This window comes from Anopheles cruzii, chromosome 3 (assembly GCF_943734635.1).
Source record: "Anopheles cruzii chromosome 3, idAnoCruzAS_RS32_06, whole genome shotgun sequence".
Lineage (NCBI taxonomy): Eukaryota > Metazoa > Arthropoda > Insecta > Diptera > Culicidae > Anopheles > Anopheles cruzii.
This window is the reverse complement of record NC_069145.1, coordinates 20,057,310-20,083,149: the sequence shown is the minus strand read 5'-3', so window position 1 is coordinate 20,083,149 and position 25,840 is coordinate 20,057,310. Positions and strand designations below refer to the sequence as shown.

General features: G+C 52.1%; 3 protein-coding genes across 3 annotated transcripts; all 3 read right to left on the bottom strand.

Moving 5' to 3' along the window:
* Positions 1–1,529: 1,529 nt before the first annotated feature.
* On the bottom strand, positions 1,530–4,599 carry LOC128271374 (ammonium transporter Rh type A). Its single transcript, XM_053008865.1, has 5 exons — positions 4,314–4,599; positions 3,437–4,224; positions 2,266–2,469; positions 2,081–2,174; positions 1,530–1,714 (listed from the first exon to the last, which is right to left on the bottom strand). The coding sequence occupies exons 1-5, from the start codon at positions 4,489–4,491 to the stop codon at positions 1,581–1,583; spliced, it is 1,398 nt and encodes a 465-aa protein (XP_052864825.1). The 5' UTR covers positions 4,492–4,599; the 3' UTR covers positions 1,530–1,580.
* Positions 4,600–6,371: 1,772 nt separating this feature from the next.
* On the bottom strand, positions 6,372–7,588 carry LOC128271375 (uncharacterized). Its single transcript, XM_053008866.1, has 3 exons — positions 7,436–7,588; positions 6,798–6,881; positions 6,372–6,730 (listed from the first exon to the last, which is right to left on the bottom strand). The coding sequence occupies exons 1-3, from the start codon at positions 7,479–7,481 to the stop codon at positions 6,567–6,569; spliced, it is 294 nt and encodes a 97-aa protein (XP_052864826.1). The 5' UTR covers positions 7,482–7,588; the 3' UTR covers positions 6,372–6,566.
* A 414-nt stretch (positions 7,589–8,002) lies between these two features.
* On the bottom strand, positions 8,003–22,318 carry LOC128272781 (dynein axonemal heavy chain 3). Its single transcript, XM_053010654.1, has 17 exons — positions 22,189–22,318; positions 21,582–22,126; positions 21,415–21,518; positions 20,624–21,347; positions 19,591–20,555; positions 19,337–19,521; positions 19,009–19,274; positions 17,722–18,942; positions 16,369–17,658; positions 15,739–16,292; positions 15,462–15,666; positions 12,640–15,388; positions 12,452–12,581; positions 9,848–12,382; positions 9,443–9,782; positions 8,755–9,378; positions 8,003–8,305 (listed from the first exon to the last, which is right to left on the bottom strand). The coding sequence occupies exons 1-17, from the start codon at positions 22,316–22,318 to the stop codon at positions 8,003–8,005; spliced, it is 12,870 nt and encodes a 4,289-aa protein (XP_052866614.1).
* Positions 22,319–25,840: the final 3,522 nt, after the last annotated feature.

Below are 25,840 nucleotides of genomic sequence, written 5' to 3'. Positions count from 1 at the left end.
GAGCGTCGACAACGGAATGAGTCGGTTGGCGGTTTGCTTACTTTTGCAGCTCTAATTACTCCTCGTTTTGGGTCGCACCCGCGGACGTCCTTCGGTGCGTTTTTCCTTCGTTTTTCTTTCGTTTTCCTTCACTGTGGAACCGTTTTGTAATGTTGGAGTATTTTCTGCGATGCGCGATGTTTATTTTGCGCGACCGGTCGACACACTGGGAGCGAATGGACCAGCGGAGGCCAATGTTGGTGCACTGCTGACGGCATTTGGGATTATTTGTGCAACTAGTTTCGCCTATGAAAAAAATTTTCCCAAGCTATTGGATAGCAATCAAGTCTTTGGCCTGGATTTGTTATTTCTAGAACTGAGCAAGAAATGTTGAAACATAATGTTACGGATGTCGCGTCCACCGCGTGTCAAATCAGAACACACCGGACCTGTTACGAACGGTCGCTGAGTCGGTGGTTGGGTCTAAAACCGTGTAAGAGGCCACCCCGCCCGGCAACATCCTTCGTGGGGCTTCGTTCATTATACGTTGGTGCGAATCCATTTGGCACCCTGGACTAGGCGCGTAGAATTCTTTTGACAGCAACAGAACGAAGCGGGGCCACAAACCATTACGGGCCAGATTGGGAACAATTAGCGATTCTGCCACCATCCTGGGGACCGGCAATGGCTACTGGGATTGAGTAAATTGAGAGGTTGCCTGTTTTCGATTCCGGTGTGGTTCGAGGTAGAACTCATTAAACGCGTAGTAGCTAACAGGATATGCGGTGGCCGAACACACGCAAGACTGACGGAGTACCCCGCGGCGAATGGCACATAACAACGTGCTCCACTTCGCGGAAAGCCGTCGTCACCGGGCTAATCGGATACCGGGCCGGGTGTGCTTGTTTTCGGCATTACCCAAAAACCCCCCCAATAACGCGTCTAAAGCGTGCAAATGTCACGTCCCAAAATATTGGATCGCGCCGTACGACTGTTAATTGGATTGTCCTCCCAGGTGGCGTCGGCAGTCGGTTATTATTTTATGCTGGTGTGGCGCATACATAATGTGTGTTTTTACTTCTTTTTTACGCATTTCGGCTTCAGCGTTAGCGCTGCGAGCGAGTTCTGCAAACGGCGCCGCCGTCGTCTTATTAGAGAAAAGCAGGGCTCGCTTGCTCGGTTGGTATGATCGCGTGATAAAATGTGGGCTTAGCGTGTGGACTCGTGACGGGGTGTGTGTCTGTGAAGCAGACGGAAGCATAGCAAAATGGAAAACAATAGTAAATCCAAACACACCGCCATTGGCCGCAAGTGTGGAGATTCCGTTCCGTCCAACGTGTCCACAACGGGGAGGGGACCCGATGCATGCACTCTGATAGACACGCAGGTAATGTTTAAATTTATTCGATTACCGTCGGCGATTTGATCTTGCATTTCAATAACAAATCGATGCGCCATCGGCAGCCGCTTTGAAGGAGGGAAGTCGTTCATGCAGTTACCACTAGCTCCTGGTGGAGCCTTTTATTTATTGTGCTCTTTTCCGGCGATGTGGTCTACCCGTAGGATGAAGAAAGTAAATGCTGTTAATGATGCGTTTAAGTCTACTGCTGATGTGGCGGTTCGCTGGTGGTGCTGCTCATCGTTGGCTCTTCCGATGGTGTTTCCCAGAAGACGTCGTCCTTGTGCAGCTCATCCTCTTCCAACACTCGTACTGAGGGTGACTTGAGTATCAATCCTGTTTCGGGGCAGAGAAGAGCGAAATTAGGAAAGGCTAGAATAACTGAACGAAATCGAACAGCAAAAGTGCGCGGTGCAGGACGACAACATTTAAACAGTCTTAACAGGACCACCTTCTGAGGGCGCGGTTAAAAAAGACGTTCGCCTTCAGCACAAACGGACCACCACCGGCAGGCAGGTGTGTTTGTGGTGCTGTTTGTGCGTTTGGCGATTGAAGCATCCACCACAGATCGTCCTTGCACTGGTCGCCGGCCCCCAGAGCACCGCCGAATGCTTTTGCTCCGAGCACAGCGCCTGGGTAACAGCCGCGCCGTCGGAGGGAAAATGTAAGACGGTCGCTAATGGATGGAGCGCATTTTCTTACCCGTTATAAGGCCACCGACCACGGCAATCACCAGCGTGAGCCCGATCGCCATCAGCTGGAACACGGCCTGCTTCGCTCCCGTGCGTCCGTAGCCCTGCGTTGGGGTGGGGAATGGAAAATGAAGCGATACGTTAGAGCTTTCGAGGAGCTTTTTCGAGCACTTCGAGCATTCGAGCAAAGCTCACCCCGACGACGTAGTGTAGCGGATTGTCCAGCTTGTGTGGCGCTTGCATGGCGGGGAAAATCGTGACCAGCGAACTGCCGTACGTTTCTTCGGTCGCGAGCGAAGCATAGATCGAGGAGAAAATCGCCGACAGTATCGCGGGCATGCCGTGCAGGTTGTGAACGCCGCACGTGTCCGAAATCCGCACGCTGGACATTAATGCTGGCTGCAGGAAGAAAACGAAAGATTGGAATGGCCATTTTGGTGGGTGCTTGTGAGTGTGTGATAATCATACAGTAAGGTCCGAAGATAATTAACAATTTGGTTGCGACCGGTTATTTGGTCTTAATTGATCAGTTTTGTCAATCGTGATCTGAAATTATTTAATTGTGTGGCTCAACAGTTATGACCTACAAATTGTGAGTCAGTTATTTCCAAATGATTGTGCTAATACGTTTCCAGTGGCATCCTGGTTGTCTTAATATTTCGAATGCTGACACTGACATTGATTGCTGTAAAACGGTCGAGACTGTTGCTATTTAGAAACAAATCCTTCCTACTATTTGCTTTTGTTTACTCAAATCTCTGCCGCCTGTAAATAGATTCTCCCAGAGCAATACGAACAGCCGCTGATCATGAACTATGTCAGGAACAGTGAATGATCGTGTCAATCGTTCTGTTAACGGATTTTTATGGATTAGCGCCCTTTGTCGTCCGTTTAGCGATCGATCTCTAATGACAGAGGTCGGGCAGCAAATACGTTCATCGTTCGTTCCCGAAATCACACGGCGTGCGTATGATCCTTGGGGGGTTCTCTTGGCAGTTCTTATCACGGCTATGCTAATGGATTTAACCATCGTTAGAAACAGGCTATAGTTTACAAAATTGCTTGATGCGAACCGCGATGCTGGTACAAATTACAGCCCGATTTGGATTGCATTGATGCGAAGATACCAAGCAACAGTCAGAGACATTTTCGTTTGCAACTAATTACGTAATAAAATGTTTCATGCATTGCTGAAAGCATCGAGAGTTATTCGGTTTGCATGTTTTTTACGCTGTTGAATATAAAATCCCAAAACAAATCACAAAGTATCACCTTGGGATTTGTGGCAAGATAACACATACATTCGGCCTGAAGAAGATCATCATATCTTATCACAAGCTTTGCACCGCAAAATTGCATAACTTACCGTCAGAAAGCGATAGCCGAGCACCGAGATGACTCCCGCGGTCACGCCGACGATCAGGGCGCCGAACGGGTGGATCATGAGGTTGCAGATCGAACCGACGGCCACACCACCGGCCAGGGTGGAGTTTTGAACGTGCACCATGTCGAACTTGTGCTCGTGCGCCACCAACGCCGACATTACGAAGGTTGTCACGGTCGCACCGGCCAGCGACAGGTACGTGTTGATGATGGCCCGCTCCTGGTCCGCCCCGTCGACCAGCGCCGAGTTGAAGCTGGGCCAGAAGATCCACAGGAAGATCGTGCCAATCATGGCACTGATGTCCGAGCTGTACGAGGAGCACTCGAGTGGCCCAGTCTTGGCCGACTGCTTCGGGGGTCGCAGCATAAAGCTGACGGCCAGCCCGAAGTACGCACCGAATGCGTGCACCGTGATGGACCCTCCGACGTCGACCGCCTTTACCAGCTCCAGCTGGAGGTACTCGTTGGCGGCGAAAATCGCAATCTCGATGATGCCCATGATCAGTAGCTGCATCGGGGTCGTACGACCCAGCACCGCCCCCATGCTGATGAGGACGGCCGCCGCCGCAATGTCGGCTCCGATAAGGTTGCCCAGCGAAATCGGGATGATACCATCCTCCATCTCGTAGCAACCGCGCATTATGATGGCCCACTGGATCACGAGGGACGCCACGAGCAGGTTAAGACCCGAGGCACTGAACCCGTACCGCTTCAGGAACGTCATGAGGAACGCAAACCCGGCAAAGATCATCACGTGGATGTCCTGGAAATCTGTAATCAGCACAGCTCGTGAGCTCCGGGACCGTCGAAACGCTATCCCTCGAAGCCTTTCCCCCAAAAAGAAAGGCACGGTTGCTTACGCGGATACTTTCGCAGGCTGCTCTCCTCTGCGGGATGCTGCTCGGCGCTGACCGTTTCATTCTTTGGCGGCAATACCTCCTTGGCGTAGTCAGTGCAGACCCCGAACACGATGATAAACACCACCTGCACGATCAGCAGCAGTGCGTAGCCCGACACGGACGACCCGGGAGTGTGCATGACGTGTGATGGCGTGTTCGCACTTCACGCAAATAAGCTTTCACCTAATTCCTGCCTCTAATAACACCCAACGGAACGATAATGGAGCACTAATTGGCGATCACACAGGTCCCAGCTTCCGGCGAGGAGCTTAGTCGCGGCACATTTTCACTCGCGGGCAGTTGAACGTAAACTGGTTGCTCTGGAGCGTCGCTCCGTCGACGTCGTCGTCGGGGCCCGATTTCGAGTGGCTTGATGGTTGATGCGCTGTTTACAACTAGATTCGGGATTGATTAGCGTGTTCGGGCGGGCAGGTCGTAATTTGGATAATGGGACCGGATCGGATCAGAGAGAGACACAAAAACCGACGATGGTTTCGGACACTTTATGGACAAGATTTTTCTTCTTTCTTTTAATAAATGTGGTTGTTTGCCACTGGTCGCCAGATTATGGCGTTAGCCAAGCGTTACCTGAATACCGATGAGGTTGTCGTGTACATATTGTTGCCTCGCGACAGAAAAAAGCTCTTATTCGTGTCACTTAAGGTCGGTTTAAGGACTTGCTCAAACGCGTTACACTGGCTTCGTAGCAAGTGAAACTCAGAATTGCTGAGTGGTCGCCCCTTACCGGACACTGTAACTACTACTATTACTACTACTACTACTCGCCTAGTAAGTAAAGACCTAGTAAGGTCTTTGTAAGGCGTACAACAATTTCTTGTCACATATTGACTTTAATATGTCCCCTGGTCAGAGTCAGAGTTATGAGTTCGCTTTCATGCCTTCGTAGTCTCTATTTCAGTCGTTTATCAAACCCAAAACCGGTCACCTGCTTCTGTTTTCTTCTCGTCAGTTGTGATCAGTTGTGCTAAGTTAGTCCTGCAGGATCAGTCTACGCAGCCTGTTGACTTGGTTTATAAATAATAATGAAATAAGTGATAATATTTATACTTACATTTTGCCACATCGTAGCATAGGACCAATCGAGAGTAAACTAACATCGCGGATTTTATTTAAAATATTAAAACTCAGTTTGTTTTTCAATCAACTTTTTAAGTTTTCTTTTTAAAGTCTACTAGACTACTACATTGTTGTGCTTCATTGATCAACACTTCACCGAAAGGTGACGAGCGGCTTGAAATATTTCACCCACAGTGCGTGTCACGCGTGTCGCTGCATGGCGAACAAACGGGCGCGCGGATTGGTAAAACATCTGAAGTGGTTCGTCCCGACTGGCCATTCGACCATTCAAGCTCCCCAAGCGCCAGTAAACAACACCCTGCCCGCAGTGGGTGATTGAAAAGGAACATTTGATTTAGAGCACCGTTTGGGGTGGGCAAGCAAACTGATTATGTAAATTTAAACAATTTGTTAGCTGATTTCGCGTGACCCTGGCCGTGGGCGGGTTGCACCGGGTTCGGCGACCATGTGGACCAATGAGCTGCTGGAATTGGGGAGCACTTGAAACCCTCGGCTGCAACCGTCGGCTGCGGTCGGGCTAGCGGTTTGAAGAAGTTGATATGTGGCGAGTATAGCCATTGTAGAAAGTGCTACCGTTTGAAAATGTACGGGCCAAGTGGCCGGGTTTGATTGCCGCATGTCAGACATGACATGGAACGGCCCGAGACTCTCATCCTCTTGATTCATCAATAATTGACGCATTGGCCCGCGTTCGAAATCACATTCAGCAGCATTTCCTTAATCGCAACGACCCAAAGCAAGCTGAAACTGGAGAACAAGCTCTTGAGTGGAGCACAAATTGGGCGCATTTAGTATAAATTATTAATGAAGTACTGAGGTACATCGATTTCCGGCCGGCCCCATTTCCTGGTCGCCGTGTTAGAAGGTGATACAACAGAGCAAACAGCCAGAGACACTTTGCCTTTGTTTTGGGTCATGTATTTCAAGAAGAAACTACACGGAAGGTCGTTTATTGACTTCCATCGTTTAGGTTTGCTTACAGACTAATCGGGAAGGACTCACTTTCTGCAACTGTGTGTTTGTCGTAAAAAATGGTTCTTGTTCATGTGAGCTTAAAGCAGGGAGCTTAAAGAAATGGAGAGTGTGATCTGTATGGCTAGGATGCTACTGCAGTGCTCACGAGGTGTAATCTTCCTGCATGGCCGGCGTGTACGAAGTTACATTTTCGATCGGTTGATCGAGGACCACCTTCTTGAAGATGAGGTAGGCTATGCCGCCGATGACCAGGTTCACTATCGCCACGATCACGATGATAGCCCACGCCGGTATTAATGGTCCGCCTGTGAACCAACAGCACAGATTGGGGTTAAGAGCTTGAAGGAGCATTATGCGGAGCGCTATACTCACGCTTGAATGTTCGGTTAATGGTGCGGCGTCCTCGAAGAATCTTGCGCCGTGCTTCCGTTTGGTCCATGCACATGCTCAGCACCACTGTCGGAAGGTTTAGAGACATTAGGTTTTAACATTCCAATCGGGCAGTTTAATGTTTTTAATTCAATTCAGTGGTTCGGTTCGGGCCCGAATTGTTGTTGCTCGTTAAACCGGAGAAATATTTCCATTCTAATCACGTCCCAGTCCCACTGAAGATAGAAATGCAGCCTCATAAAAGCATTGGAATGGTCATAAATCGTGTAAAGTTGAATATTTTCGGAACAAATCGATCGGGCCGGCTCCACATTTGAAGGTTCTGGTTTATTTAATGGACCCTTGAAGGCCTTGCGTCGCATCAACGATGACCTTGTGACCGCATCGCGATGTAAATTTCTACTTGTAGACAGAAAAACAGATTTCTTAGCAAGACTTAACTGCCACAATTAGACTCTGCCATTCCTTGAGGGCTCGATTTCAAAATGTATCACTAGCGATTCGGGGAAATACTGATTCTGACGATGATTCACTGGCCCCACAAACACTACACGGTTATCGTGATTGCACCACGTTTTGCACCTGTGACGCAGCGAGATTGGGGACACGGCGATAATTACCGAGCATCAGCGTAAAGTAGACGGCTTTATGTTGAAGAAGATGCATCTTTGGGACTTTGGGTTTCCGGTTGTCTTTGGGGTTCCAAAATGTTGGTTTCACTCTGCTGGGCGTAAAAAAGGGAGCACTCGGTTCACAGTCTTGCCAAACGTTGCGAAGCTTCGAAGCACAATAAGACCTGTTACTTTGCCACAGCTACACCCTTCGCGCTGCCTATCTCTTTCGATTGCAAACGGCAACGGCATAGATAAGATACGGACCTGTTCAGGTATGTAGGTGCCGCAATGAGGTACTATCTAACGGAGTTCTGCGTGCCGTTTAACGGGGCGTTGTTCGCCAAGAAGCGGATTCGTGATAAGATAGCGGAGAGTTCCAAGTATTGGTTTCCGTTGAACACATACGGGCATCACCTACGAAATCGTTTATTAACTGATGGTTTAGTCCAAAAACATCGCACAAGATTCTATAAAAAAAAACACACTCCCAAAAACACTGATTCCGATATAAGTCTAATAAACTACGGTAAAGGTGTGGCTCAAAAGCTCATCATAATCTCCACCGATTGGCCTTCAATCGTCCAACTGGCATAGGCAAGCGGTCCCTCGGAGGACCCAGTGTTCCGGTGGCTGCTTGGTATCGAGCTCCAAAAACATGACAAAGTTGGTTGAATGGCCGGTGGTGGACAGTACGCCTCGCCTTTCGCTCGTTTTGTAGATTGGGCAATCGTACCGCAGCCTTTGCCGGCCATTCTTCTCCGTCTTTAGCGTTGGCGTCATGGAGACGATTGGCAGTGTATCGTAGAGAACGCGTGACAGTGGTTCATCAAGGTGTTCCGTTTCGCGGTTCCACCGACCACCTTCCAGAAAGAGGCCCTAAGAAACCGTCGAAGAGGAAGCAGTTAGTGGGAATTCGGAATTTTGTTTCCTGGACAGAAAATCGGTCTTGGCATCTGATGGTCAGATTTAAATTGGTATCTCAGTTTCAAACCGGAATCGCTCGGGCACATACTTACGTCGAACAGCACGTAGTCGACGTTGTGACATCGTTTGTCCTTTGGTTACGCAGCGTTAGAGTATAACGTTAATTAGGGGGTGATTAGTGATTATTAGAGCCAGACCCTAATGCGGTCATGTTATCATGTTATCAGTCATGCTTTAGTAAATAATAAAAACTCGGAATCCAAACACTAGACGGACTACACTGGATACGCGGGAATAAGCATGGACAATACTTTGGGGCCAATGTACAATCTAGCAAATTCCTTCATACTAACCTCTCAGCAGTAATATTAAAAAACCATTACGCACACACTAGGACTCACCCTAACGAACGTGGCCACTTCGGGTGAATCTTTGACCGCTTGTTCCGATTCGAAGCGCGTGACATCAAACTCCATCACCAGATCGTCGATGCGTAGCTTGAACTTGCGCGAATGGTTCTGCATGATGCCGGTCAGGAAGGACTGCGTGAAGTAGAACCCGCTCATCCAGTACACGTTCGGTTCGCCCTCGTCAAGCCAGCGCTGGAAGAAGGCCAACCGCTGCACGAAATCGTTCACGTAACCACCGAGTGGCTTCAGCGTGGGATAGCTCTTCGAGAGCCACGCTTTCGGCACGCGCGACACCTTCATCGCCCGGTAAACGCTCTCCAGCTCCGGTATCATGCTGATCTGCCCCCGGATTGCACGCTGCACATCGACCAGACTGCACCGGATGTACTGCAGCAACCGATTGAACCGACTCAGCTCCTGGCGCAGCACCGTGTTCATGGAGTTTTCGTACTCGATCGGGAACAGTTCGGCCGCGGCGTCCACGTCGAACAGGTCCGGTAGCTTGCTGGAGATTTCGGCGCACAGCAGCAACACCGGGTCCTCCTTCTGGTCCGCATCGGTCGTGGCCATCCCGGCGAAAAGCTGTGTCTGGGTGAGCAGCACGCGTTCGAGAAGCTACAAGAGCGTACAAGCTGCTACATTGATCGTGAAACGTGAAGCGCAGTCGTGTGGACCTTACCGACGAGGTTTCCTCGATGTTGCGTGTAATGTCCGCATTTTCGTGTAATCCAAACACTTCGGGGTGAGCGATCGCGGGTAGGGTGGAAATGTAGGCCAACGCGTGGTGCTTGGTGGGCATCGCAGGCACGGCGTACCGGCCCGACTCCGTGAGCGGAAACTGCTCCTCATCGATCGTACGTTGGTTGTAGACGCGGTCGAGGAGCGCCATCAGCAGGCGACGATCCTTGTCGTCTGTTACGCGCCCTCCGTAGTTGCACTCGCCCGTCAGATAGATGTGTCCCTCGAACGGTATCAGCTGATACTGATTGATAAACATCTTGAGCTGCATCAGAGAAATTCTAGGGGTCAAAGGGTCAAGTGTGGTTAGTCTTAATTCTCTTGGAAGACCCTACCGAAGCCTTACTTGAGGTCGGACTCGTTAAACTCGTACGCAACGTTCCACCCGATGGGCCCGAATTTACAGCGCTCCTGCACCACGGCGTGAAAAAAGACGAGCGAAAACACTCCCCGCAACCATACCCTGGCCAGATCCTGCCCGTCGAAGGCGTGCGAGTAGAACGCACTGTTGGCTAGCGGGTCCGTCGAGAAGATGCGCGCCATGTTGTTCTTCAACCCTTTCGGGGCCTCGTTCGTCATTTTGACACTGTTTTGGAGGATCGAAACGGGGAACCGCTTACACGGGTAGGACGTGCACCAGAGGCGATACTTCGGGTGGACGGCCTCGTACAGGCCGGAGTCCGTGCAGAGCTTCTCCAGCTCGTCCATGTACGACTCGGCCACGTGACAGTTCTGCAGGATCACCCAGTACCCGAGCTTGATCGCATCGAGAATGGTGCGCGTTGCCTTTGGGCCTTGGCCCTGGCCTAACGAGATGACACGACAGTCGTCACCCATGTAGTGGTGATTCGCGAAGCTCAGTATGATGTCCACCGGGTCGATGCCCGGGGAGAGCATAAAGATGAGCGGCGTTCGCGGGGAGCTATCGTGGTAGGAAGTTTCCAAATCGAACTGTGGCGGCTCGACGTACATTTGGCCAATCTTTTGCACGATGAAGCGCTGCAAGCCCGGCACCAGTTTATCGGGCCGGAGGATCTTCAGTACGATCAGCTTAGCGAGGCTACTCTGCTGTTCGAACGGTTCCGGCAGTGGTTGGGTATCCGGATCGCTTAGGTCGTTGTACGCTTGCCACAGTGCCGGTTGTTGGGCCAATGCCTTGGGTAGCTCCTTGAGTGAGGGAAGCACTGCCGCACGTACCGCTTCCGTCCAGGCCCGGTCCGTCAGCCACTGGGGTGCCGGATTGGGAAGCGGATTATCCAACGCCAGTCCCCCGCTGAGGAGGAACGAAAGCTCTGCGTCACTGATTTCTCCGCGGCCCCGCAAGATGCCAATGCACAGCACGAACGAAAACATCAGTTTATCCTTCTCGAACAGCGACCGACATACGTTGTTGTAGATGGCCAGCGTAAAGTAGTCGATCAGGTGCTGGAGCCGCTGGTCTAAGTCGTCCGACTTCGGTGACTTGATGATGGCTTGGACGAAAATGTTCAGGAACCAGGCCAGATTGAACTGGTACATCGGATCGATGTTGGCCAGCTCGGCCGTGCAGAAGAAGATCACCGCCGAGTGGCGGGCGACCGGAATGTACTGCTGGCGGGCAGCATCGATTTCCGCCTCGGTCGCCACGGCCACCAACTGCTTGGCCTGGATCTCCTCCGAGAGCTCCTTGCTCGAGGTAAGGATGTCGATTGCGTTCTCATCGTCCAGAATGTTACCTTCGGCCGTCGACAGGACCTGCAGGATTTTGGCCTCCGCATTGTAGAGCGCCTCCTGGTTCTGGGCCGACTCGATGATGAGCGATTCTTTCTTCTCCTGCAGATCCGGTCGCTCCTGGATGATGACCGTACCGAGCAGCTGCGACCGGAGACCCTGCTCGGTGATCATGAAGTTCATCAGCGTCACCATGACGGCCGTTTCGGGCAGATAGTGCGGGTTGCGCAGGTTCGTCGTGATGTAGAACCTAAAGTTATCGTTGTACTCGATCATCGCGTCACCGAACTTGATGCAGTACGATCCCTTCAGCAGGATGATGTTCTTCTCCAGGATCGTGTCGAACCCGGAGTCGATGGTTTCGCCCACGTTCTCCAGCAGCACCGGACACCCGTTGATGATGGCGGTCTCGACCACACGCATGTAGTTGGCCTCCGTTTGCTGGATGATCTTGAGGCTGTTGGCCTTCTCCATGTTCTTCACCCACTTGTTCGCCTGCCCCTCGGGATCGATCATCAGTGGCCAGCGGCGCGCGTGCTTCACGATGATCCCATTCTCGACCGAAAAGTCGTCCGTTGGTAAGCCCCAGTTGGACCAGCTACGAATTTCCAGCGCGTTACCCAGGGTGGCCAGCAAGGAAAAGTTCTCCGTGCAGGGAATGCTCAACGCCAGCGCATCCGTGTTCCACTTTTGCACGATCGTCGACCGGAACTCGGTCGAGAAGCAGCCGAGATAGGCGACGCAGCCGGCCGCCAGCAGCACATCGCCCACCACGTTGCTGAGCGATTGGTGCAGGTTGGTGGCACATTCGGACCAGCGACGCTTCTCACCACCGAGCCCCCCGATCAACTGTTCCGCCCGGATCAGCTTCTTCTCGCAGCTGTCGATCTCGTCCTCGAGCCGCTTCTTTTCGCGCGATTTCTCGGCAAAAAAGTCGTTCAGCTTCTGCAGCTTGTCGAGGATTTCCTGCAGTTCGGCGCGCTTCGAGTTTAGCTTCTCCATCTGCATGGCCAGCTCGGCTTCCGCCTCGGCAAGGGCGATCTTTTTTGGGGCCACAATCTTCGCCACCCGATCGTAGATCTCCATTGCGCGCACCCACCGACACAGGCCCTCGCACGCCATCGATATGTTTTTGATCTTTTCCGGCACAAACTCACGATCGGCTATGTAGCTGTCAGGGGGAGGGGGGAAGTGTTGTGGTTAATGGTTTGTTTCAAAGAGACCGTGCGCCTATAATTACCCATCACGAATCTTCTTCATCACCGGGATGGGAATGTTGTCCTTGTCGAACGTCTTTAAACTGTCCAGGAACTTCAGGTCACCGAGCATCTTCTGCGATGGTCCCCAGTAATCCTCCACAAGGTGGCCATCTGCAAGGAAGACAACATGTTAGGAATGGGGCGACCGGCATTCTGCATCGAGCCCTACTTGGATCCGGCTTTCGGTCCGCTTTAATCCCTCGAATGACGCAGACTGCCTCCAGCACGAGCTTGACGCCCGGTGGAGGATTTTTCATCGACTTCACCACCGTAATGTCGGCCGGTTTCAGCGTATCGAGCGCTGCCAGGGCTGCCTCTAGGGCTGGCACCGCTTCCTGCAGATCACTTTCGCAGTCATCCTTGATCGCCTGAGCCGAAGCCGCCGCCTCGTTGGCGGCCGTTTCATCGGCACCGACAATTTCCTTCTTTTTTTCCGCTTCGGCCGTTTCCCGCTCAATGTTGACCATGATTTTCTCCGTCTCGTCCGAGGTTTGCTTCAGCTGGGGCTGTAGGTCCTTCAGTTGGTCCTGCATGACCGACACCTGACCGGCGGCAAAGTCCAGCTTCTCCAGACCCGTCGTGTAGCGGTCACGTTGCGTGATCGTTTCCGAGTACTTCTTCCGGTACAGTTCCTTAAACGAGCGCAGCATCTGCAGGTAGGACGTTGGCGTCACGTAGTTGCGGCGGCCTTGCTCGAGGAAAAAGCGGTGCGAGTTCTCGACGACACTCTCGTTGAACACCAGCACGATGTCGATCAGTTTGTGCTCGAGCTTCGAGAGCCGACGCGTCTTCTGGTCCTTCTCGTCCATCGGTGGCGTGTCGGCCGACGCCACGTCAATGCTCAACGAGTCGCGCGACATCAGACGCTCCTGGCTGCTGACCAGATCCATCGAGCGGATGAAGAACTCGGCCACCTTCTGCAGGGCGTCGTCCGGCCAGGCCGAGTACCAGTCGATGGTGCAGCAGTTGATGAGCGACGGATAGATTCGCAGCCGTTTCTTGAACGAATCCCCGATCGGCGAGAAGGCTAGCGCGATGTGCAGGTTTTCTCGGACGCGCTCGACGAAGAAATTGTAGAGCGATAGGGCCGTCAGATCGATCGGCTTGTTGGTGGCCTGCACAATGGTTTGCATCTGCTCCAGGATAACCGCTTTTTCCTCGGCCTGGAACAAGTTCGGCAGATCGGCGGTGTTGAGCAGCGAGTTGATGTCCTCCACGAACGCTTCCTCTTTGGCCTGCGAGTCGTTGAACAGGAACACTACGCGCTTTCCTTCGCAGCCCGCGCTCATCAGTAGCTTCTTCATGTCCTCGCGCCACTCGGTGTGCGTGTAGCTGCGGGTCACTTCCACCTGAAAGACCCGCGCCGAGTCACTCATGCTGGAGGCAAGCTTGACGGCACTCCGGCGCCCGGAACCTCCCAGTCCGACCAACAGTAGGTGTCCGCGGGGCATTTGCAGCACGCGCGATACGCGCGAGATGTGCTCGATCGCAAACCGGAACAGCACCAGGTTCATCGGCGATTTCGAGCGCTCGTTGTACTCCGACAGATAGAAGTTGATGTTCTTCTCCAGCTGGTCCCAGCTTTCGACCTCGTCGTACATCCTCGTGACGGCCGCCGGTTCCATGTAGTTGCCGAACAGGAGATCGCGGATGTGTTTGTCCGTAACCCGTTCGCCCGCTTCCAACCGCTCACCGAACGCTTGCTCGAGCTTCATGCGGAGGTGCGTCACGGAGGCATCCTCGACCAATCGCAACAGCTGCAGCTTGTCGGCGTCGTCGATCAGTCGATCGTAGAACACGCGGTACGTTTCGTGCACCCAAAGGCGGACGAGCTTTTCCGGATCGGGCAACTTCTTCGAGGGCAGCAGGACAATGCCCTGGTAGACGCGCGACACGTCACGCAACGAGAACAGGTAGTGTGACTTGGCCGGAGTTGGCAGGAAGCTCTCGATCGCCCCGCGGTACACGGCGATCGATGCTTGGCTGAGCAGTTTGCTTAGGCGCGCCACCGGTTCGGGGAATCCCTTCGCAAAGTGCCAATCGCCGATGGAGGAGAAGATGCGCAGTAGGGTCGTGTCCTCGAAGGAGTCGATCGAAATGACAAACATGTGGCGGTACAGGCGCTGCGGAATGTAGTTGCTGCCTCCGATCGGGCCCATCGCCGCAATGAGCAGCAGATCGATTAGCTCGATCTTGGACGTGTCGCGCAGATCGGACCAAACACGATGATCGAGCCAGGTGCGCACCAGTTCCAGCGGTGGCTGCGATCCGTAATCGTCCCTGGCCGGCATCGCCAGATCGTCGATGAAGTTGACACACTCCTTACCGACCGGTGGCCCGTACACACCTTTGCGCCGCCGATCAAGCTTGGCCATGATCGTGTCCTGCACCTGGGCGGCAGTACTGCGAGCGGAGCAGTTGATGATGTTCGAGATGAACTTTGCCTTCGGCAGCTCGCGGATGTAGTTGCCGATGGTGGCACTCTTGCCGGTGCCCGTTGGTCCGGCCAGCAGTATTGGGATGCCGTTCCGTACGCACAGGTTGGTCCAGTACAGGATCGAGCCCGTCTCCTTGGTCGGTATCATCAGTTCCGACACGATGCACGACTCCGGCAGCGCGAGCTCTTCCGTCGTTTGCCAGGGCCACCAGTTCTCGTGCTCGTCGTACCGATAGTCCATGAAGTTCATCTTTTCCGGGTACATCTGGCCGCGGTTGAGCGAAAAGTGCTTCGGCTTCGGGTGCTCCTCGTTGGCCCCGTACAGGATCTTGCGCAGCAGTGGGTCGATCATTTTGCGGCCCTCGTTCGTCACGGTCGAGAAGTAACCCCAGGCGTAGCAGAACAGGAACGTCTGCTGGAACTGCGCTTGGGTGTAGTTTTGTATGCGCGAGCAGAATATGGAGAAAAACTTGGAAAACATCTACAAGAAGGGGGAGCAATGAAGGGAACGGTTACTTTCTGTGGATCGCACGAGGGCTGGTCGGTGCACTTACCGAGTAGCATTGCATCTCCGAAATTGGGAGCACCGTTTTGACGGTCTTCAAAAACTTCAACGAAGGAGGAATCAGCCATTCGACCAGCTGTTCGAACACACCGATGTTGATCTCGGAGACTCCTTTCTCTTCCAGCAGTAGGATGAAGGACTTGTGCAGCGCTATCCAGCCGAGCTGATGTGGTTCCATGTAGATCATTCCGCATCTTTGGGATAGGAACGGAAGTAAGAGGATCTAAATAGTGCGCCTTTTAGCACACACCATTACAAAACACTACCTGGATACGGTGGCCGGAGAGGCTTGCTCAAGATCGGTAGGCTCAAACACGAGGTTCATCAGTTTGGTCATCTGAATGATCTCGCCCGACATGAGGCAGAGCTTCCGGTTGTCGTCGAGCACCGTGTTCAGGTTCTCGATCCACACCGCATCGACTGGTCCGTCGAAAATAATCCACTGCCGTTCCGGGCTGAGCGTGTTGACCATCTCGCGAAACGTGTTGGCCAGCACACCATCCGACCATTCGCGCGACGCCGGGTCCGAACGGCCGTACAGCTGGCCCATCGAGATCGCCTTCGGGTTGATGATCCGATACTGCACGCCCTGCTCTTCGCACTGCGGGCCCTTCTCGAGACGCAACTCCCGCAGGGTTTCCACCAGCACCTGGTAGGCCGTCGTTTTGCCGCCCATCGACTCGCCGACAATCATGAGTCCGTGGCGCACCAGAAGCATCTCGTAGATCTGCATGATCTTGTCGATGTACCACGCGGTCGGCTGGAGCTTCCGTTTGACGAGTTTCACCAGCAGAATGCGTACAATGTCATCTCGTGCCGGCTGCAAAACCGAAAAAGGGATGAAGGGGTTATTGAAAAAGGCCTACAACACGAACTGCCTGACTGGAGGTACCGACCGGTGGCAGGTTGACGCCAGGGAACAAATCCCGATAGATGCCCTCGAACAGTGGAATGTCTTGTTGGAGAAACTTGGGCAAATTAATGTCAATGATGGCACGCAGAACGATCTGATCTTCGGGGAGGTGTGGCTGAGCGCGCCGTAGGGTGCCGGCGGCCATCAGCACCGACTTGACCGCTCGCATACCGTAATCGTAGTGGAACTGGGACGACAACTGCTCCGAGCATATCTTGTACGTGTGCACGATCTTTTGGGCCAGCACACGGGCATTATCGAACCCGTTCGAGTAGAGTGTGATCTCGCCGATCATGGCGTAATCGGGCACCATCATGGCGACGGTACGGAACAGCACCTTCAGATTGTCGGGCAGCTCCGTACGGCCGGCGTACCCGGGGTTCATGGTGATGAAAATGTTGCACGTTGGGTCGATCTTTAGGTGCGTATCTTCGAACACAAACTTGACCACCTTCTGCGCGATGGCGTGCTGAATGGTGAGGATCTGCTGTGCCACGACCGACAACACTTCGAGCTCGATCCGGTTGAACTCGTCGAAGCAGGCCCACGAGCCGGACTGGGCCAGTCCCTTGAAGAACTTGCCCAACGCTTTGTAGTCCAGCCCGTCGGAGCAGTTGAACACGACACACTTCTTGGCGACGGCTTTCGCGAGGTCCTTACAGGTTTCCGTTTTACCCGTACCGGCCGGTCCTTCCGGGGCACCACCGAGGTTCAGCTTGAACGCACCCATCAGCGTCTGGAAGCACCGGTCGGTGAGCGGAGTCGTGACGAGCCGTCCGGTGTTGCCAAGGTACTCCATACCGTACTTCAGATCCGTGGTGACCATGCTCACGCCGACGTAGCTTTGCTTGTCCTCATCGTCGATGCGCCAGTAGTAGCGCAGCTGGGAGAACCAGTTAAAGTCGCCGACGTCGCTGACTCGCTTCTCCACCAGCAGATTCACAATGTCCCGGGCGTGCACATCGACCACGATCAGGGCCTCGATCGTGATCGTAGCTCCCGCACTGAGATTTCCTCGCACGAGATCCACCAGCTCCAGAATCTGCTCGGTGCAGGTGCCGGCAAACTGCGGCAGCTGTCCGCCCTTGATCGCTTCTTCCGCTTCTTCGGTCCACTTCAGACACGACACCACCTGCACGGCCTGGCCGGGCCAGTTTAGCACCCAAACGTTCCGTGGGTCATTGGGGTACCTTTCGTACGACTGCCAGATCTGTTCCTTCACGCTTTCAAGCATGACCGTTTCCACTTCCTTTAACCATTTCTCCACCAAACCCTGCAAAGCAAAAGGAGCGGAGCGGTTGAGAAATTCACGCGAGCCTCATCGAACGGTACTTACGTTGGCTAGGTTTGGGTTGACCTTCCGCACGCAGGGTATCACTTCCTGTTCAGCGGAGATGATGGCGATGATCTCCTGCTGGGGATCGAACTGCAACGAGTAGATTCCCTCGAAACACTTCTTCAAGTGCGGCTGCACCCGCAGTGGGTCCTTCGTTTCGGACAGGATCTCCAGCAGCTCGTCGTTCGAGAGGAAGAAGAACCGCGCAAAGAAGAGCCGCTTCTTCTCCAGGTACATGTTCAGGCCCTTCTGGATGTCCTCCAGATCGGTGTACGCTTTGCGGAGCGTGTTCAGCAGCTCGGGATAGTCGGTCGCCTGGATGACGTGTGCGTCGGCCGTGGTGTGCTTCATGATCTTGCGGAACACTCGATCGACGGCCTTGAAGTGGCGACCCTCGGTCGGCATCTGGCGCAGGATGTCTTCCGAGCTGAAGATGGGCTCGAGATACATCCAGGTCGCCTGCACCTGCAGCCAGGTGTCGATAATGTCTTGCATCGAGATCAGCTTATCCTCCCAGTTGTTTGCCTTCGTGCCGAGGGCAGCGATGTACGGTGACCCGCGCATGGCCTGCGCCTTCAGAATGTGATCGTCGAGCAGGGTCTGTATTTCGTCGACGGACGACAGTATGTACATATCGCTGTCCCGGTACGGAACGCAAACAAACATCACGTCGGTCCACTCGTCCTGCATGTGCACGAGCTGAATGTTCAGCTCGTACTCCTTGCCGGCCGCGTTGGAGATTTCCTCCAGCCGCTGCTGAATCTTGACAATATCGATTTCCACCATCTGGCTCAGCGAATTGTGCACTGCCGGGTTCACCTCCTGGCCCAGCTCCTCCGAGATTTGCTTCCAGTGCCGACCGCACAATCCTTGCCGGCAGATGGACTCCAGTATGGGGAGGTACACCTTGAACTTCTCCACCTTCATCCGGATCTGCTCGGCCACCCGCTTGGCCTGCGGGCTGCCGGTGAGCTCTTTAAGTAGCACCGAGATCGCGTGGTACATCTCTTCGACCGCGTTCCGAATGACGTCCGCATCCAGGTCCTTGAACGGCCCAAAGTACCACACCTCGTGGCAAGTGTCGAACTTGTACGCCGTGTGCCACAGCTTCTCCACTGGGCCCATTCTGTCGATCATTTCGTTCAGCGACGGGAAGAACGACAGATCGAGCTGCAAGAGATTCTCGTTCGCGTTGATCTCCTTTGCCTCTCTGCTGCAATCCTGCAATGGAAGTTAAGGTAGGTAGTGTATCCGCTGTTCCGCCTCACTCTGCCACGACTCCGTTACCTCCAGGATCTTCATCAAACCGTCCACGGTGTCCACTTTCTCGCGCAGATCATCGAGCGATAGCATCTCGCGTATCTCTCGCGTGCGGAAGTGGTCCATTTTTTTCTTCTCCGTCATCAGATACTGTTCGAACTTGACCCGACGTTCGCGCAGCGACGTTTCCAAATTTTCCCGCACCACGGACAATCGGGCCCCGCTAAGATCAAGCACCTTCTCCAACTCCTTCGGCCACAGGAACAATCGCGAGTTAAGGTTAATATCCTCCTCTGCGAAAAGGCAAACGAGCTTCTAATGCGGAAACCTTAAGAAATGGGCCATCGGCACTTACGATCGAGGATGGCGTGAGTGAGCAGAAAGATCACCCGCTGTGCCACGTGCTTAATTTCCGATGTTAGCTGGTACATTCGCTCCTCGCGGCAGTGCGTAAGGTAGTTTTGAAGTGCCACCACTTCCGGTGTCTCCTTCGGTCTTTCGCCAGCGTGCAGTGACATGTCCTCAAACTCGTCACAGATTCTGTTAGGGAAAACAACGAATTTCAGAGTCTGTTACGGAACCACTTTAAACGATCCTCAAGGGCGTTACCTCCGATTTTCGACCTGGTTCAGCGTGATGAAGTAATTGATAACAAAGTTCTTCAAATCGTTCACCAGCTTCTCCAGCACCTTGTTGAGCCGGCTGTTGTCGAGCATAAACAGGTTCAGCGGTATAAAGTCGCGCAGGTAGTAGATGCCGTTCAGCAGGTCGGTAAACTTTTGCACCAGCTCCTTGAAAATGTCCAACGGTGGAAGGTCGCGCTGCGAGAAGATACCCTCCGTGATCAGCTTCATCTTATTGGCTAGCACCGGGAAGTAGTACTCATACATCGGGTACAGGTACACCGTCGGGCCAGTCTGGTTCGCGATGACGATCCTCTTGACGCGCTGGTAAAGCTTTTCCATGTCGTCATTATCCTCGCGGATAAAGTGTAGATATCCGAGCTGCTTGGGGTCCTGAGTCAAGTAGTATTCCAACCGTGGGATCTTGTAGCCCACTTTCAGCATCTTCACGAAGTAGCTCTTGAACAGATCGGGCAGCTCCTCCATGTACGGGTAAATGATGATCTTGCCACTGCTCTCGACAATGAACGACGTGCGCCGCTCGTCGCACGTCGTGAGGGGCACATTATCCGACTCGGACCCCAAAATGCTCGGATCGTCGTCATCCACCTGGTACAGTGAGAGATCACTCTTCTCGGTCGTCTTCTCAATCTCCGTGTGATGCTGGCCGACGACCGACACCGTCAAGGTCATGAAGGGTTTCCGCTTCACTTTCGGTTCATCCCCTGGCTTGATGTCACCCTCGCGGTACACCTCGAGCGCCTCGACGAGATGATCGAGACTCTTCTTGATCAGCTCCTGCAGATGGTAGGACGTGAGCGCATGAATGCAGTTGAAGAATATGGTTCCCCGGCCACCGTGCGATGAGTTGCGGGGAACGAGATCCTTCCAGTATTTTCGCATCACGTCCACCAGATCCGCCACCCGGGGCATCCAGTCGTTGATGAGAATCTAAGAACGGAACCAGAATATATGAATGATTAATAACTGATCCCGCTCGCTTTGGAGCCACCCATTACATCTCTCGTGATGCGACAACTGTTGTGAATCATTTCCGTTATTTTGTCCGCGTGCATCGGAATGTCCGTGTTGTAGAACTTGGCCGAATCGACCACCAGCAAGTTTCCGTACAGCTTGTGCCACAGCATGTTGATTGCTTGGAGTACCGGGTGGTTGGTCATCAGCACCTCTTCCAACCGGTTCTTGGCCAGTTGGATCGAGCATTTCCACGGCACGGGGGCTATCATGGTGGCGACCGGAAACTCCGGTGGTTCCGTGACCAACTGCAGCTGGATCCGGTCTGGCTCCGATCGCAGGATGAATCGCAGAAAGGCACGCTTCACATGGTAGCGATAGTCTTCCTGCAAGTCCATCAACAGAATCATGAAGTAGACGGCTTGATCGCGCTGCACTCCATGGTCGGGATCGAACAGATAGTCCATCAGTATCAGCTCCGGGTAGATGTGGGGCCAGAGCTTCTCTTCCTCCAGAATGAACCTGTGCGCCTGCTTCAGGTACGCGGTGTTCCGATCGATGCGGGGCAGCAGCTTCTTGATCAGATGCGACGGATAGTGTTCGATCCTAAGCACGTCCAGCTCGTCGAGCACGCTGAGGGTACGGTTTTTTGTCGCCTCGTCGAAACTGTCCATGGCCCGGTGAAAGTTGCGCTCGTAGCGATCCAGTATGTTCTGCTTCTGCTCATCAGGGTGAACTGGCAGCAGTGCCTGCAGATACTTAAGCTTCCTAGGATAGAATGTCGTATTATGATGTTGTCCAAGATTCAGGCGTACTAACTGTTGGCGGTTCTTACATGCTTTCGGATTCTTTCAGCTTTTTGAGGTACTGCTCGTTGGAAAGCCTTTTCCTTTTGATTTTGGGCTGGTACACGAGCTTGCTCTTGAACGACGAGGTACACTGGAAGCGAGAAACGAGCGAATGGAGTCCTGTACATCCGCCGACATGTGTGCCACTACTTACAAACTGTGGCTTCCGGTCCTGTTCCTCCTTCTCTTTCCGCCGTTTCTCCGCCTCCCGTATGCTCTTTGCAATCATCTTGTCCAGGTGCTTCTGTATCCGGCGCAGAGCTTCCTCGTTCTCTTCCGGCGTACGGTAGGCGAATTCGTCAAAGTGGAATTTTTTCGGCGCCTTCTTTCTCCACAGCGACGGCAACTTGCGACGTCCGTCCTGCGCACCGCGTCCATAGCGCCGGAAGAACTCGTTGCCCGCGAGCACCGGTTTGGTGAGGGCCAGGTGGTGAAAAGTGTGATGCCGGAACCGTTTGAACATATCGATCATGCGATCCGTCGTATCCTTCATCGTCGACTCCAGTGTCCTGGGAACCGATGTCTCGCGGGAAACGCGGTCCACTTTCGACGTGGACGCTCGAAAAGTGGCTGCCGATCGTAACGGGGTGGACTTCGCAGGTGGCAAAAGGTCCGGCAGTTCGTTTCCATCGCCCCGAGGACAGCGGTAGAGGCTGTAGTCCTTGCAGAAGCAGTCCGATTTGGTGGAATGGATTTTGCCTGCGAAGAAACGCATCATAGTAGACTCTGATCCGATATGGCGTGGAGTGCAATGCCCCTACCGATTTGCTCCTCTATGAACGACCGGGCCGGATCCAGCGGAAGTTCGTCCTTGCCGTGAGTGAATTTGAAGAACGGGACATCCTCGATGTGGCGCTTCACCTTCGGCTTTACCTTTCTGGTCCTTCGCATTGTTTCGAACACGGATTAAACGAGCAACCGTTGCGAGCTGCTTGAAGATTTTTCACAAACTCACTCGACGCGAGCCTACTTTGGTGGAAAATTACCCGATTTTATTTACAACCGGTAAACGGTGACAGAGTGACGGTTGCCGGAGCAATCATTTCCCGGGGATACGCGCAACAGGTCGGTTTGTTTGTTAACAATCGGCAAGCCACAGGTGGAACAATAAATAAACAGTGCAACAGTGCTGGTTCCTACAGGTGTGTTTTCACCTGTTGTTGTTTGTTATTCAGGGTTGGTATGGTGCCGGTACACGTGGCTCGGAATTAGGTTAGGAAGCCTTTGCTCAACATGTGGTGTTTGTTGAATTCTTTCACTTCCGGTTGACTTGGTAACGAGAGGTTTTGCGATGGAATTTCAAACCTAATTTAACAGCTGTCCTACAAGCTTAGAATTTACTTAGCAATTTCAAAAGTGGAATTGAAAAGACCGGTTGTATTGAAAAGACCTTTTGGTTGAAGTTATCTACGCACTATTTATCTGGTGAAAATAACTTATTGCATTTCTAACATCCAGAAAACTTTGAAAACAATAGTTGGATGGAAAATTGGAAATATGGGAGCTTTCGTGTGAGAAATGTCATGGGTCTGGTCAGACTAACGAATTGATTGATGCTTTAATAGATTAAAAGTATTCCCACAATGGCACGGGATCATTTATCGAACAACACAATCATTTAAAACAATATGGAAAATAGAAGAATTTCTAGAAAGATGCAAACGACGGAATTTCAAATGATACCGTATACAACTTAATAAATAGAATTGCTTACAAGCTGCATATTGAACAGCGCCACCTAGTGGGTTGTAGCGTAATGTCAAATTTCCTAAGCGGATTTGTATATGAGCGAATTGAATAGTTACTGGGGTAAACACAAATTAAGACAATTAATCGAATAGGCTAATTTTTCAGTACTTCAGGGATCTTACTGAAAAACATCACTAATAGTCGTATGCCGATTATTGCTGGAATCATGAGCTGCTGTATAATTTATATACAGCCCAAATAATGGTAATTCGTGGCTCGTCCGTAGATTATCCGTCTCGCTGCTCCGATTAATCGGTTTTTAAACGAAAGACGTTGGTTAGGAGCATCAACTTGAGTTCAAAACTGTAAGTTGGTGCTCAAAACACCTCTGCCCGTTCTAATAACAATGAATAAATAAAATTTATAAAATAACTTTAACAATAGGCGTCCTTTGTGAAAGAACTTAACCGTCAATCAATCAATTAAAAAGGTCATATAGTAGCTGGTAATGGAATACTTAGTGAGGATCGTTATTTTATAATAATAATTACCATTATTATTGGTTTTCGTCAGATTGCATAATGAGGCACACGTTTCTTCACACTTTGTAAGGTGCTATTAGCCTTAAACAGCATCGGGTTTCCGTTGGGGGGCTAATAAATGTGCGCTTAGGGGATCACTTTAAACGTCAAACTAGAAAATTAATGGACTCGAGGCTGAACTCCGGGTGTCCCCAGAAGCCTGCGTCTTAATGTGCGTGGTTTTAAACTCGGTGATCGGTCACAAAAATCTCCCTAAGGTCGACGAAGCAGTCCCACTTACAGCGGCGAGACAGGGGTGGTCAGCATTTTTATCACCCTGGCCGGGCCGGGTCGGGCACGAATGGTAATAACTTACCGTAGTAATCCACCCCTTCTAGGCTCGAGGTGGCCCCGAAAGCCTTGCTGAGCCGTGGACGGTGGCGCCATGCTGCGCCGGTAAGTATCAATTAGTGGGAGAGTATTTCGTGCAACTAATCAACATCGGGCGGCCCCCTTCGATGTTGCCAGAAAGCCTGGGGCCATGCTCCCTACCTTGGCAGACTTCGAAGGACCGGTCGGGGACAGAAAAACCCCCCACGGACTCAGCTGGCTGGCAATGGGAGCAGCTGGCAACGCTGGCAGCACCCCGGTACCCGGCAGCCATTAACAGTCATTTACGTGTCCCGCGGGAGCGCTTCAATTGCGTCCAGCGGTCGCATCCTGCATCGGGCCGTGGGCCGCTCACGGAAGATTTGGCCGGACGAAAATGGGCGCTCCCCACAGAACCGGAAAAACACGCCAGGTTCGGGCACGACGTTCCCGTGCCTGAAGGCATAATTAAACCGGCGGAGCACGTCGCGGGATTAGCCGGGCGCTATCAACCTCGGTATCTTCGGGATTGTGTACGTTATCCTTGCAACGGCCCGCCGCACACTCCGGGATGATTCGTTTTAATTTACATTTGCTGCACAGCCGGCCGTTGGTCAGACGATTCGACGGCGGGCCCACGGCAGCGGGCCTCTGCGCGGTTCAGCAGCGACGTCTAATTGGAGAGGGTCGCGCCCGGTAAAGCGCTTCAAGGATCGTGCTACGGTTCAACAGGTTTGCCGCGGGGCCACGGGGTGACACACTCGTGGCAACGTACTTACCATTTGTGCGAATGTGCCACCGAAATGAGTTTTAGATTGCATTAATAAAAGAAGATTGTAATTAAAATACACACCAGCATTTTAATTGGTACATCTAAGCACTAGAGATTAATGACTAATTTACAGTTACGAGGTTTGTTCAAAAAGTATCGCGACTTTTCAATTTCCGCGGGCTACGTATATCCGATTTCCGATGTTTTTGTGGCGTTGGATTGCTACACATGTCAGTGATTTTTTGGTGAAAAGTTGAAATTTTTTGAAAAATCAGTCAATTTTTGACCATTTTTTTAGTGTGCACGTGTCTTGGCCCATCGTCGATTTTTGTCTCTTCCAAAAAATGGATGGCAAAGAATCTTTATCAAATTTTGTATGAAAAACGAAATTAAGAGCTCAGACGCAATCGAAATGTTGATTGTGGCTTATGGTGAAGCTTTTAAGACCAAAAGCGTTGCTTATCGGTGTTTCAAATTTTTCTCAGTAGGCCGAGAAGATGTGAACGTCGAAAAGCATACTTTGATCGATTGCGAACAGTTTTGCTTGCAGTTTTCTTCGATTGCAGGGTCGTGTTTCATCACGAGTTGTGGCCAAAGGGTAGAACGGTCAATAAGGAATATTACCTAAAAATTATGTGCAATTTGCGCGAAGCAATCCACCACAAACGTCTGGATTTGTGGAAAAACAAAAATTGGCTTTTGCGACACTGCTAACACATCGTTGTTTCTGCGCGAATTTTTGGCCAAAACTACTCTCTAGTGATGCCAAAGCCACTTTATTCCCCAGATCTGGCCTCCTGTGACTTTTTCTGTTTCCAAAACTTAAATTACCGCTTCGTGGTCAATTAGAGTTTTGGCGTACACCAAAATCGACGATGAGTCAAAACACGCCCAAGCAAAACAGCTGTCCAAAATTTACTGATTACTCAAAATGGCCGAAATTTCTACCATAAGTCACTGACAAGTGTAGCAACCTAACGCCACAAAAACTTTGAAAATCGGATATACGTTGTCCGCGGAAATTGAAAAGTCGCGATACTTTTTGAACAAACCTCGTATAAT

Excerpts from the sequence above, each read along its gene's own strand:
- LOC128271374 (XM_053008865.1), bottom strand. The coding sequence starts at position 4,491 with ATGCACACTCCCGGGTCGTCCGTGTCGGGCTACGCACTGCTGCTGATC. Across the intron at positions 2,470-3,436 it reads TCGGCTATCGCTTTCTGACG|CCAGCATTAATGTCCAGCGT; the intron begins GTAAGTTATGCA and ends TTCTTCCTGCAG. Across the intron at positions 1,715-2,080 it reads GGTCGGTGGCCTTATAACGG|GATTGATACTCAAGTCACCC; the intron begins GTAAGAAAATGC and ends GCCCCGAAACAG.
- LOC128271375 (XM_053008866.1), bottom strand. The coding sequence starts at position 7,481 with ATGCATCTTCTTCAACATAAAGCCGTCTACTTTACGCTGATGCTCG. Across the intron at positions 6,882-7,435 it reads CTACTTTACGCTGATGCTCG|TGGTGCTGAGCATGTGCATG; the intron begins GTAATTATCGCC and ends ACCTTCCGACAG. Across the intron at positions 6,731-6,797 it reads CATTAACCGAACATTCAAGC|GCGGACCATTAATACCGGCG; the intron begins GTGAGTATAGCG and ends GTTGGTTCACAG.
- LOC128272781 (XM_053010654.1), bottom strand. The coding sequence starts at position 22,318 with ATGCGAAGGACCAGAAAGGTAAAGCCGAAGGTGAAGCGCCACATCGAG. Across the intron at positions 19,275-19,336 it reads CACTCACGCCATCCTCGATC|AGGAGGATATTAACCTTAAC; the intron begins GTAAGTGCCGAT and ends GCCTTTTCGCAG. Across the intron at positions 12,383-12,451 it reads ATGAAGAAGATTCGTGATGG|CTACATAGCCGATCGTGAGT; the intron begins GTAATTATAGGC and ends TCCCCCTGACAG.